The sequence below is a fragment of the Nasonia vitripennis genome, chromosome 1 (genome assembly GCF_009193385.2).
Source record: "Nasonia vitripennis strain AsymCx chromosome 1, Nvit_psr_1.1, whole genome shotgun sequence".
NCBI lineage: Eukaryota > Metazoa > Arthropoda > Insecta > Hymenoptera > Pteromalidae > Nasonia > Nasonia vitripennis.
The window spans coordinates 35,538,456-35,552,285 of NC_045757.1; the positions used below are offsets into that span (position 1 = coordinate 35,538,456).

General features: G+C 45.5%; 1 protein-coding gene across 3 annotated transcripts in view; it reads right to left on the minus strand.

Moving 5' to 3' along the window:
• The window catches only part of LOC100123682 (rhophilin-2), a 47,042-nt gene that overhangs the window by 29,741 nt on the left and 3,471 nt on the right, over positions 1-13,830 (minus strand). Inside the window, exons 1-2 of one of the 3 annotated variants that reach the window (XM_003423922.5) lie at positions 900-1,071; positions 36-285 (exon numbers count right to left, since the gene is read on the minus strand). The exons of the other annotated variants lie outside the window; for them this stretch is intronic. Of the exons in view, the coding sequence (XP_003423970.1) occupies positions 36-65 (30 nt within the window). The 5' untranslated portion in view covers positions 66-285; positions 900-1,071. Of the gene's footprint in view, positions 1-35; positions 286-899; positions 1,072-13,830 lie in introns of those variants that run through there. 3 annotated transcript variants of the gene reach the window in all.

Sequence of the window (13,830 nt, forward strand, 5' to 3'; positions counted from 1 at the left end):
CACACACACACACACACACGTGTATCCATATGTACCTGGAGCTTGATATCCGGCAGTATCAGCATATCGCGAGAATATCCAATCAGGCGCGTTCTCGGCGAAGCTTCCTTGCCCTTGGAGCGTGACCCTCGTGCGAGTCGGACTTTGGCCGCAGAACAACCGGAAATGCGGCTCGTCGCTGCTATGGACTCTCTTGCGGTGGCAGAGAAGCGGCAGAAGAATGCTTTATTGCGGCGTTTTGCTGCTCGACGCGAGGGAATCGCTTCGACGAAAAACGACGCTCCTCTGCGAGGGGAGCGTTTTCTTTATATTTCAGCTCTCGGAGGCCTCTGTGCGCGAAGGTTGCTTTTTTTCTTTTGCTTTTTGGTTTTTGCGTGTACGATCGCGAATAATAGTAGTAAGTCGGTGCCGTGTAAAAAATTGAAAGTCGCGCGGGTGAGAAGCAAAAGTGAAGTTTTATTATGTTCGCGATCGTAAAAAAGAAGCTACGGCTATAGCCTAGTTTTTCGATGAAAATTTATTCGGACGAAAGTTTCTTCTTTTAAGTAAAAATCGAGAGATAAAAACCGTAAATCGACGGTATACAGTTTCGGCGACGTTCGGCAGGTGACGTGTGTAGTTTGTTTGCAACGGTGTTAAACTACACGTATTCACACACACACACACGCGCGCGCGCGCGACGCCGGTCGTCGCCGAAGAAAAGAACCGGTCTCCCCGCGCGCGAGAAATCGATGAAAGTACCGTTGGAGAACAATCCGCCGACGCGCTTTTCCAGAAGACCGGAAAACCGTACCGATTTTCCAAAAAAAAAAAAAAGAGCAAACAGTGCACAGCAGACCTTATACACAACCGATCTCCGTACACGAAAAAGAAAAATCCGCGCACTCGGCACAACAAACCTCGATCTTTCTCTCTCTCTCTTGCAATATCGACTCGAGGTATGCGTGTATACACGCGAACTTTTCGCACAACAAAACTCGCGCGCTAAGGATCTCGGTGTGAAGCAACGTAATAATAATAATGATAATATCGCGCAGCAAACGCAGGGTAAAAGTGGAGCTCGTAGCTCGGCTCTGGTCGCACTGGTGAGAGAGAAGCGCGCGTCGAGGGAAGAGAGTCGAGAGAGCTCGCTCGACGAAAAAGAAGGAACGCCGCCGCCGGTTGTTGCGCGCCGCTGTAGTGGGGATCCAGTCAAAGAGAAAGACACGCACATACACACATCCTGCTCCGTTTTTCTCTCTTTCGCTCATACGCGCGCGGCTCTAGCCGAGAAGCACCAGTACATGCGCTCGTCCCTCCTTTTTATCCTCTTTAGCGGGACAGCAGGTGCGGTGCAGTGTGTACGAGAGAGAGAGAGAGAGGTATGCAGTGTGTAGATGTTTTTATTTGCCGGGCGATCGAAGGGTTATTCACTTCCTATATGTGGCTGGAATTCTCTTCCTGGATGCTCCGATTCGTTTTGCCTTAGTTCTTCTCTTCGACGATTCGAATGCACGCAAACGGGGGAACCGTATAAACCGCGGCGTATAACCGAATTATAACCGAAAGCCTGATCAGCCGATTGTCGGGAACCGTTATTACCTTGTTTTTCCCCGCAACTCCACGTGCTCTGGACTAGATTCATTACATCGAGCTGTGTGTTCCCCCTCACTCTCACGGAAAATTTCTTACCGTTTTACAGATAATAACCATAATTTCCGAGTACGAAATACGTATGGTTGCGCCTCTCGCGCGCAGCGGAGATCTCAATAGTAATTACGGCATTTTAGCCAATATACGCTGTGCCAGATTTTCCTGTACCGTATATGACGCTCATACACTCTGGCATGTTCGAAATTCCAGATTTTTACGACCTCGAGTCGGTAGCCGGGGCAATTTTTGAATTATCGCATTACTTTAACTACTTTTCAAACGCCCCGCGAGCATATCGATCATCAACGAATATACTCGTATTACACTTTCGTTTTGCATCGAAAAGTCGTTAGGTAAAATATGGTTTATATTGTATATTATATGCACGCGATGATTGTGCAATTGATGCAACCGCACGTATAAGTCGAATCTGCTATACGCCTTTCCCTCTTTTTGTGCAGCAACGGCAACAAGTGCGCGATAACATGTAACTCGTTGGCCTATCGAGATCTTCGAATTCTTCGATACAGATAGTGAAAGTATTTCATTATGAATTTTCTAAGGATGGCTTCCCTAACGTAAGAGTAGTTAGCGCGTAATACCCGCAAGTATACATATAATCGGGTCGAGAATTAGAGAGAAACTTTTCATTCACGAAGGATATTATACTTATGAGTGCAGCCGGTTCTTTTTGTTGTTGTTGTTTTTTTTTTTCGTGCCACTTTTCTCGTCTTGATGACGCAGACTTGTTGAAATACTTATGAATTTATATACACTTTTAATAATTAATTCCTCTAAAGGAAACTTAATCTTCGCCCATCGAAATGCAAACCCACCGCGCATGTATAAAACATATAGTATAGTCGCTCACTTTTCCAAATACCTCGCTCGTCGTTGCGAAAACTTTTATATCCTCGCCTTAATAGAAACATGGCCTGGCCATTTTCCAGGCCAACGGATTCGAAATCGTTTTGAAATTCCGCGCTTTTCCATCGAAAGCCTATTCGCGCAACTCTATTCACCCTGCGAACGCATAAAATTACGCGGCGACACCTTTTACGATCAATTTTTTTTTCTCTCCTCCTTTATTCTGTATAACAATAATTGAGAGAGAGTGTGTGTGTGTGTACAATGCGTGTGATTTACGGACATTGCGGCTTACGAAAAATTGAAAGGAGTAGGTAAGAAACAATGTATAATTGATTTTTATACGGAGGCAGCTCGCTTGGGTAAATGCGCGGTTGCCGCAAGTATAAATACCGGCATAAATATTTATGCGATGCTGCGTAGACGGCAATTTGAATAACTTTGATAATAATGAGACATGCCGTTTTCTCCCGTAGAATTTAAATAATTCAGTTTTTCAGAGAAATTTTCTAGGCCTATTTCGACTTACTCATTGGCGAAGATTTTGCTACAACCTATAACCGACGTTTCGAAACTCACCTGAAACAAAAAAAGAGAACAAAGTAGATTAATAAAAAATCGCTAAAAGCTCAGACAAACGTATCTCAAGATCGAAAAGTGCAACGCACCCGTCATACACCGCGTCCATTACACAATATCCCCTTATCAACACGCCCATCGATTTTTCCATTTTCATTCGCGCCGCAGGCCATAATACCAACAGAGTCTGCAGCATATCGATAAGACCAGTCGACGCAAATGTATATCCAAACCGGAAAGCCAGAAAGGAAAACTGCCGCCGCCGCCGCCGCCGCCGCGATTAAACCCGATTCCACATCTCCAAAAGCATCTAAAATCGCGAGTCTCGCGCCTTTCACCAACCGAGAGATGATATTGTCGCCACTCCCGTGTATAAGGTAGCAATAGCGGCGGCGTCTAGAAATGCGCATAGCCGCGAGAGAGCCGGTGTGATCACATTCCAGTGGCGGGACTTTCGAAAAATCGCCACTAGACACCATAGAGGCATTCATCCCACTTGGGAATACATATAGCGTGTCGTTTCGTAATGGCTGAAGGATCGGTATATTGTCGTCGTTATACCGATCTTATTTTAGGAGACTCAATCGAAGACGAAGAAGCTCGTAGAAATCGGATGTAATTTCGATAGGTGATGGATGACGCTTTTGGGATCGATCGGCAATTGAGATGTGATTGGAAATCGGTGCCGCAGTGAATCCACACTTTCTTCGAGATTAATTACCGATTTTCACGCGGCTGATTTTTGATCTCTCGAGAAAAAATTTGTTATATCCCGAACGAGTGACATCTCGTTATAAGCCGAACAGGATAATACGGCTACGGTGTGAGTGTGTACACGAGTAGTGAGCGGCGTTATTCATGTCAGTGTGTTGTGTGCTCATTTCGCGCGAGACTCGTCGTACGTATTCTTATAATTTTGCTCTCGCGTCGTTAGTCGCGTGAGATTTACGAGGCGTTAGGTTTGTTTGTCTCTCTCATCTCTATACTCCTGCTGTGAATGAGATCGTTTTGGGAAATCGGATGAGTTTCTCCTAATTGAATTGAAGATTAATTTCGAGATTACGGGGTAATATTCTCTCCACACAGGCTCGTATTTTACCTGGGGAATTGAGCTGTTATACCCTCCGCACAGTCACTACAGTCCCTTATAAACTCGGACAGTAAACAAGTCCGCAAAAACAAAACAGCGTCGTAAATCGTCCTGAGAAATGACACGTGTCAGACTCGCTCGTTAATCAGAATAGTTTACAACCAAAGTCTCCATCTTCTATTATCATTCAAACTCGATCCCGGCGGATTACGTCTTCCTATAAGCGTAACCCCGTCCAACGCCGCGACGTATAAAAAATTCAGCTCTCGTCTTCGCGCGCGACCAAACTACTCCACTTTTACACACACACACACACACACCCGTGGACTACGTAAAGACACTTTCGATCTCGTTCGGCGCGGACGTGATACCTGAAGAAAAAAAAAAATAATCGACGTGTACTATTAAACTCTTACACGCGGGTTACGCAAGGGTTGAACGTAAGGTGTGTGTGTGACGGAAGAGGGAAATTATGAAAGAGTCGACGAACGAGGCTGGAATTCCGATTGACAGTGAGAGAGAAGAGGCGGAGATGAACGAACGAGTGACACCTGGAGCTGACGTCTGCACACGCCTATGTGCATCTCAACGAGAAAGAGCCGTGTTTATGGTGAAAATGCGCGAGTTCGTTGCAGCTGCTGAGGTGGATAATGCAGGAATCGCTGTCGGTATGTGTCACCTGAGTACGTACTACGTGCGTGCAGGTGCCGTTATCTGACTTACCTACTGCGCGAATGCTTAATTCGTTCGTTATGTAGTCGTTAAACGAGTTTTTCATCGTTGATGCTCTAATGTGCATAGTACAGCGTATATTGATTGAAGTTACGCGCGAATCAAGGACCCAGTCTCACCTTGGATGTAAGTTTTAATATTAGCGCTGATTCAATGACACTGAAATTGTTTATCTTTACACACACACACCGTTTGCACATCCCGACGCTTAAAGTTTAATCGATCGCATATGCAAATAGCGGCAATACCCGCGACGTTTCCTGTTTTTACGCAAATCGCAGGGAAAAGTGAGTTTTCTCATACACAAACACACCGAGCTGCTCTAGAACATAAAATGCAGCCCTAAATTCCGGAAGATAAGCTTCCAATTCAGATATAAACACGTACTGTCGCGGTCTCTCCTGTGCAGTACAGTTAAATTGTTATTTCATTAATATTCATGGATCATCACGTGTGGCGTAGCGGTACACCGCGGCAAATAGCTCGCGACTATACGTAGTCTCATTTTGCAAATATTTCAGCGAACAATGAGAGCGTATTGGGAGAGAAAAAAATTATAAATACCATCGTCGCATTAACATACGAATTACGCGTTCAATCTGCAGAGGTTTGCGCAAGAAACGTTCCACACCTCTTCCTTCCGTTGGGTGTATACAAAGACGCGCCGATGATTCACGAGCGGAGTTTATGTATGCACGAAAAAGGTACTCTGAATAACCCTTTGGATCGAATTTCGTGTGCAGGATCACAATGAAAAAAGTCGCAGGACAAAAGCGGCCGGAATAATGGCGACGATTTACCCGATGAAAATGCGTGTATAACGTGCAAACGGTATAAGAAAAAGTACGTTACAAAATATGTGTATGGTGGATATCGTTTAGTTTCGAGAACGAGAATTGCGAAGTTGACGCTTGCACGATCCTCGTATATAGGTATACCCGTAATGACATTTCAATGGATGGTCGTTAGCCGCGCGGCATTTATTGCCATTTCGAAAACTCATTAACCTTTTTCTACGCCTCGCCGAGTGATAAAACGTCAAAATGAACAATTATTAAAATTTCAGCCCGGTTTATATCTATACGAATTTTTTTTTTAAAGTACGCGTTGCGCAACTAGCTTTTACGACACTAGAAGCGAATATTTGATATTCCGATACGCAGATCCGAACTAATTCACGATAGAATTATATTTTTCAAACTCAGCTCTCTCTCTCTCTCTCTTTCCCTGTGCGGCAAAAGCCGGTTCTAAATTATGAAAGCAATTGGGCGCAGGAAGGCACGAGCCATTGCACATCTGTTGCGCGTGGCGTTCCACATGTATATACAGGCCTTCGAAAAATGCACTTGACGCCCAGTCGGTCAGCCTTCAATAACCATCTGCAGCATATAACAGTGGACAGAGAGAGAGAGAGAAAGAGAAACTCCCATTGCAACAGCGAAGTTAAATTTGACGATACTTGAGCGTCGAATCAACGCTTATGGTGAAACGCGTTACGTTTGTGACATAAAAAATGTAAAACAGCATACTTGCTATGCAAAGCTACACATTCCGATCGCTCACAGCCATATAGCAGCTACACAATATAGTCCTATTCGGAGAACTGTGCGAGAGAAAGACAGACGACGGTAAAAGTCCAGAGCACGTGACAGGCCTCGCGGAAGACGAAGAAGAAGAAGAAGAAGTCCTGCACATATAGTACCTGTATCGACTCGACCACCATCTGCAGCATGACACAGGAAACAAAAGAAGAAGAAGAAGAAGAAGAGGAGAAGAGGAGCCACTTGGCAGTCAGCGGAGAGCCGAGTCCCTTGAACCTGGTGCTAAACCAAGCATTAAAGGCTCCGGCCCACAGGGGATAATGATAAGTCTCTTTACGCATGCGTAACTCGTATACGATGATGCGTCTGTGTGCGTGTAGTGGACGTGCGGCGCTCATGGAAATTCATGCGCGCGCCGAGAGCTCGTTAGAATAGGTATGTGATTTTTTGGTTTTTCTCGGGGAAAGATATTGGCTGTCTGGAGCAAGCCTTTAAGTGTCTTCGGAGGGCTGGCTGAGGGTTTTTTTTTCGAATGGAAATTAGGCTTTAAAGTCGACGTGATTGCGCTGAGAAGGAGTCGGATGGCTAAATCATATGTGAATACAAACGACTTTATCGATCTATAAAAATTTTTTTCATCCGCTTCTTACGAAACCTATATATCTCGATCTGTGTAATTGCGCTGAATGTATAATAAGCGCATGATAATTATTCACGATTACGATCCGTTATAAGCAAAAACAAAGCGACATTTTAAAAATCTGCCCATTCATACGCAATAACCGCGACCAGATCCAAGTCCGCATCAAGGTTCGCGCGCGAAGAACAATGAAAAGCCGCAGAAACGGCACAAACGCGCTTAGTATAATTCAATTTCGCAGATCCGGAGATTACACACGGAGAGTATAGTCCGGCGCACGTGTAAGTATGAAATCTGATTACTCACGGCAGTTTTCGATTCGCTGAAGTCGTCGTTGCGGTTGTAGCTCGCGCGGGTTATAATGACAAATGAGATTCGGATTCGCTTCGCTTCTTCCACAGCCGACGACGTGACTGCGCTGGCGGAGAGCCGGAAGTTTTGCTTTTTCAAGAGCGCACGCGGATCCTCAAGGTCGATGTTGGATTTTTTTATGGTTTTTCCGTTTCATTTTGACGACGTTTGCTTTTCCGCGCGAATTCTCGCGAGAAACAACTCAATATCGAAGCAACCCCTATTATCCCAGAACAAGCAAGCTTCGATTTCGTCGTAAATGTCTCTGTTAGCGAGCGCGGCCACCAACGTCGTCGTGTGGTCGTATCATCGGTAAAAACGGCTAAACACACACCCCCGCGATAATAACAAGGATCGTCGTCCGAGCGAGACGCGACTCTGCGCAGCAGGTTGACAGTACACATACACACGCCCACGTCTCCCTCTCTCTCTCTCTCTCTGCGATGCACTTTTCCGATGCAGCCAAGCAGCGCGCGATAGACCCCACGTCGATAATCGTTCTCTCACTGGCGCCTTTGTGTTTGCTCGCTTGCAAATTTCGAGGATGACTGCTGACCTGGGGGGGAGTATCGGGCATTGTTTGTTTTACTTTTTTGGAAGAGAGGGTTTATTGTCCGAGTCGAGTGCGAAATTGGGCATCCGTTCGAGCGATGATACAATAAATGCGGTAAAAATTTTAACCACAAGCGCTGTACGCCATGATATCATCGAAGAAGCCATGAACCGTATATATGCGGGGGAGAGTCTCTCGTAGCAGGTATCAGAAGCACCAGCAGCATTGAGGCGTGACGCGCCGACCGGAAGTAGCTCTCCCCCAGCCGGGCTTACCGTCTAGCAACGCTGACGGACACCTGTTTGGCGTGACGTCGATGTATCGACTTATAAAAGGTGCAGCGTCGCAGGTTACTCAACCTCACGGCGCATACGCCTCGGCGGAAGGCTAATTAAAGCTGTACAGAGCTGCATCGATTACTTATCGGCTATATAACGGCTGTTGTGTGCAGTTCTCTGCTATAGCCTTTTTTCTGCTGATATTGTGCACTGGGTGAATTTTTTTTTTTTTTTTTATTCCCAGAGTTTCGATGCTTGCAGGACGGTGACGATAAAGGAAAACGTGTAATAATCACGACTCTCAAAAACTCGTTATTTTTTGACAAATCATCGCACGTGACATTCAATAATAATAATGACTCAAGCCCCAAATTGAGATAACCGTACATCGATCAAATCGTCGATTCACAAAGTACATTATACCTACAAGATAAATATACGATAAGATCGAATGCAAACAAATTTTCTATAGCAGCAGATGTTCGCTTATCGCTGTGCACACATCTTGATTTTTCACAATCCCGCTCGGGCATCTGATATGCGTCACCCCACGTGATCGAATAATTTTCCCGTTGCGGCCTGCAGTGTGTTCATCTATTTTCAGTGACAGCCAGCATGTCGTCTATACTTTTGCATCAATTAGACGTGTAAAATCATAGTATATTAAGAATACCGATATTTTAGATATGCCGAAAAATTACCGGTTATATCCTACACATTATTGTATAACGCTGCGGATCTACCGGTACATTATAAATTCTCGATATCTACTTCTGTAATAACCGGAATATCTCTCAACTCTCTATAACGCAACAGCCCAATCGTGTATATCAAATCAAAATATAAATTCCTGCGCATACACGCGCGCCGATCCAAAGTGAAAATCCTCCGGTGCAAAACCCCCCCGCCGACTATGAATTCCAGCCATAAAACCGCAGCACAGAACCAGTTAAAATCTCTCACCGCGTTCCAATCGCCCGAAAAAGAAACTCGTGCACATGCGGTCCGAAAAAAGCCTCGCCATAAACCCGCGTCTCTCTCTCTCTCTCTCTCTCTCTTGCCTAAACAACAAATCGCTCCAGATCGCGAGACTACACCGCAGCAGCAGCTGCGCATGCACGCATTGTCTCTTTATCCGGCGAAACTCACACTGAACTTTCTATACGCATACATGTATGTATATAGGCGAGAGGAATTCAAACTGTGTGTGTGTGTGTGTGTATGTGTATACTTATGTATATGCATATGGGAATCTGGGCACGCGCTTGCGCCCATAAACAAAAGCGTGGAGCCGTTCTCTCACTCGCACACACACGCGCACACATATACACACTCACTTTTAGAGCGCCGCGTGTACGCGCTGCTTTTTTCGTTCAAAAGTCCGCGAGTTTCATCAGCGAGACTGTTCTCCTTTCGCGCGCGAGCTGTTGTTCTTGTATACCGGCTGAATAGTGCATAAGGACGATGATCCTTGTGCGATTTTTTTTCGCATCGGCTGCTGCCTTGAGGACGCGTACGTGCGATGATGTCGTCGGTCGGGTTGCTGAACTCTCGCGGTATTTTGCTCTGTCGTCATGTGGAAGTTTTTTCTCCTTCTGCAACGATGACTTTTTACGCGGGAGATGCAAATGACATCGGGTTCTTTTTACTTGTACTCGTAAACTATATACGTATTTCCCACACCTGTTAAATTACCGATCCTGAATAGAGAAGCTCATTCTAATATAGCCTAACGATCGGTGACAACGGCATTATACAAGAAGGGCGATTATTTTTTACGATACATTCATAATAGAAATAAAGCTCGCACAAAGCCAGTCACACTCGACCGGCGCGAATAACGACAAGTGCCCGCAAGCGATTTCGAGCTCCCCGGCACGAAAATCTAATTGATACCGCACACGCGTCTATAGACCGTATGTATATATGGTTGCATAATCGTTCGAAAAATAAAAATGGAACGCGACCTTTGCGCTGTGTATTTTCAACTCATCATCGGCTGCTTTACACACGTTTACAGTATACATATCGATTGTTCATTAGGTTCACTTAATTCTCTCTCTGGATCTGGATTCAAGGTCTGTGAGAAGTGGCGCGGACGCGCTCACTGCACCACGTGAGAATCATCTGACGCAGGAAAAAAAAAACAACCCGAGCTGCTGGCGCATCCTTGACATCTCGTTTACGTCTGGTTTATATGGTATTAACGTTAATGCGAGAGCCTTATTAGCCGCGCTGGATGTTAGTTCTACGAGAGAGTCGTTATCCTGTTTTCATTTGTCAGCGTAATGCCGATGATCGATGGTTGTTGGATTGCTTGTGTTCTCGACGAAAGCGATTCCTCATCGGCTGTCAGGTGGATTTTAGGATTATGCAATGACGTGTGTGTGTGTGTGTGTGTGTACATGGACGCGAACTTTTAATAGATCGTAGTTTCGATGATATGCTCGATTCGACGTCTTCATTTCGTCTTCAATTGCGCAAGGATAGGAACCGATCTTTCAAGGATGCCTATAGGCTTGACCATAATATACATCTCGTAATTAACAGATCGAAAACGAGAAAGTCGTTCAATGTAGGTAACGAAGACGATCTTGCAAAATCCCCCCTTGAGCAAGATTTTTTTTCTCGAGACCAAGTGCGCGCGCGGCATGTATTAATGAATGCGAAAATACAGCCTCGTCCATACGTGCAAGAGCGAGAGAGAGAGAGAGAGCTTGCCTCATAAAATCCCGATGACCTTGGAATCCTTCGATAATCTTGGGTAATTTCCCGTTTCGACGAGCAAATTACTGTGATTTTACGAACTCGCGCGCGTGAGCTCGCTCATCGTCGCGCTGCCTTTGTCTCTCTCTCTCGCGCGCGTGTGTATGTAAGTCTCACTTTTATCGTCTCGGCTCGTTCCTCTCTCTCTATCTATATCATTTCACCTCTCGCGAAAAAGAAGCTTTATCTCGCGGATATTGTGTTCCCGTATCGCGTTTTTTTTTTTTTTTTTTTTTTAACAAATCAACTACGCCTCGGTAGTATTACTCTACTACTTTGCGCATTGAAAAATTCTTCCGGAGCAATTTCCAAGTCCCCGTTAAAATTCAGGAAGAGAAAAAAAATCCAACTCTCGACCACAACTATTCCCCTGAGCTGAACTCGAGAGGAGCGTCTCAGCTGAAAACACGCATCAGCAGAGAGGCGCACGCAAGGCGCATGCACATAGCCTCTGGCCTCTCGCGGTCGGCCGCCGCGTCATCGTCAAATCCAATAAAGCCAACTGGAACCGAGGCACATCGCTCGCGCGCACATATTAAAAGGAAGCCCCCCGAGCCGTCGTCGACGAAGCTTCGCGCACCTTTTCCACCAAGGACGAGCCTTTCACGCTCTGCGCGCGCGCGGCCTTTCGAAAAACTCGTAAAAGCTCTGGCGGCGCAGAGTCGATGATAACCCGCGGTGCCCCAGAGATGTTCTTCTTCTTCTTCTTCGTCTACTATATGCTTAGGACTTTCCGCGAGGAATTCGAAAGGCGCGGGACTTGTAGATGGGTATGGAGGTATGCGTCGAGGCGTCGATCTATTGAAAACAAGTGTCTGGGTGTGAAATGTCTCTTAATTGATCGCTATTTCAGGATATTTCTTTAAAGTATACAGCAGCTTGCTTATGAGAACATCCGAAAAATATCAAATATCACTCCGTACGACCACAAAGGACACCGTATTAAACGCGAAACGGAAGTATAGGGGGAGCAGCTGTGCGAGTAAAAAAAACGAGCTAAGCGCATAATCGCGTTTCGAGGATGAATCTTTTTTTCGAACGACACGACAATAAAACTCGCGCCGAATAGTAAGTGGGTCGTCGCCCTTGACAGGCTCTCTGAAACTCAAACAGCAGCAGCGACGCAAAACATACACCGCACAGAGTCGACCTCGCGGCGATTCTCGTTATCAATGGCATTTACTGCTTATTTGAACGCTGGCTTTATAGAGCCGCGCGTTTGAATTAGCAGAGTTAGTGCCTCGACTGAAGAGTAGATTCGCCGTGTGTGTATACGTGACATCAACGTGACTCGAATTTTTTACGCTCGATATACAAGCCAGTTGGAAGAAGTTCGCAAGGCTGTAGAGCACCAAATATCAAGAGTCTGTCATTTAGAGAATCTCTACTCTCGATTTCGTAATGGCAGAGCTAATGCAACGTATCAAGATGTGTGCCAAGCTCCTTCGACTTCCGCGATGACTCAGTGGGAAACCGTGTGTGACTATACGAGAAACACAAACCTGCGCGAATCGTTGTTTAATAATCGCGGCTCTCCGGAATCGCGCGTAAATTGAAATATGACAAGAGGCTCTCGCGTGCGAAGCGAGTGAGTAAAATCGAGGGGCCTGTGTCGGGAAGAAAGGGGAATCCCTGCCGAAATGAGAAACAATGCTTCGCTTCTCACGAAAGCCTTTCCTCTCTATAAACTCGATCCTGGACGCCTCTTTTCCCTGCGCTCGCGATTGCCATCGACTCGCTTCCTTCCTTTCGATATACTACTGGGCTATAGACACTGGTGTGTATTACGCTCCGAGAGATTTTTATCGGTTTTGGATCGCTGAGAAATACCGAGTCTCGGAAAATGCCCAAGGGAAAGGGATGTGTGTATGTGTGTGTGTGTATAATGGAGCTGCCATTATTGTAGACCTATAGGTATATGGGAGAGCGTAACGTTGCGTCAGCGTGATTCGCTGAATTCGTCTCGTTGTTTTTTTTTTTTTCGCGAGAGGTGTTATGCGTTCCCTTGATTGTCGGACTGGCGTTTGTTGATGATGGGTAATTTGTCGCTTTTTGTTGATACTGGCTTTGAAAAATTCGCTGATCACGCGGGCTTCGCGCGTTATATTGAATGTGAAAAAATGAAAGGTGGTAATAACTCATCCGGAGGCTTTTCACGAGGATATTAGGAAACCCGTTCTCGGCGTGTTTTTAAAATATTCGAATAGCTCATATCCCAATTTCCGTCACGTGATAGCCAAAAATTCCGCAACCGAAGGTCAAAGCCATAAGCATCGATAAAGCTGGCGAACACAAAAGCGTCTAGCACGTAGAATCATCGTCACCATAGAAACTCGAAGACTCACGAGAGACTGGGAAATTATAGGAGAGAATAAAAACGCACGAAAAAAAGTGAGTAAATGTGTTTTTTCAGGTGTCTCGAGGTGAATCATCGTTGATAGCGAGACCTTGGCGAGGAGAATATCATTACCGAAAAAAACTCCGGGCACATGCGACCACTGTACTCAGCACCTGGCGCTGTTTCGTGAGGGGGACTTTTCTAAACAGGGAAACTATATGCTAATGACTCACCCTGGAAGTGTATAGATGAGTCGTTCTACGCTTATGCCTCTTTCGTTTGTGTTGAAAAATTTTTATTTTTAAAAAGTCAGTCAACGCGCTTTTTCGCAAATAGACAATCTCTCGCGTTCTAGGAAAAAAGAACGAGCTTCTGCACACACACACACGCGAAGTAAATATAGCCGATAATTAGTCGCGAGATTCCTCGTCGTCGCTTTCTCGCAGTTAAATGCACTTTTACC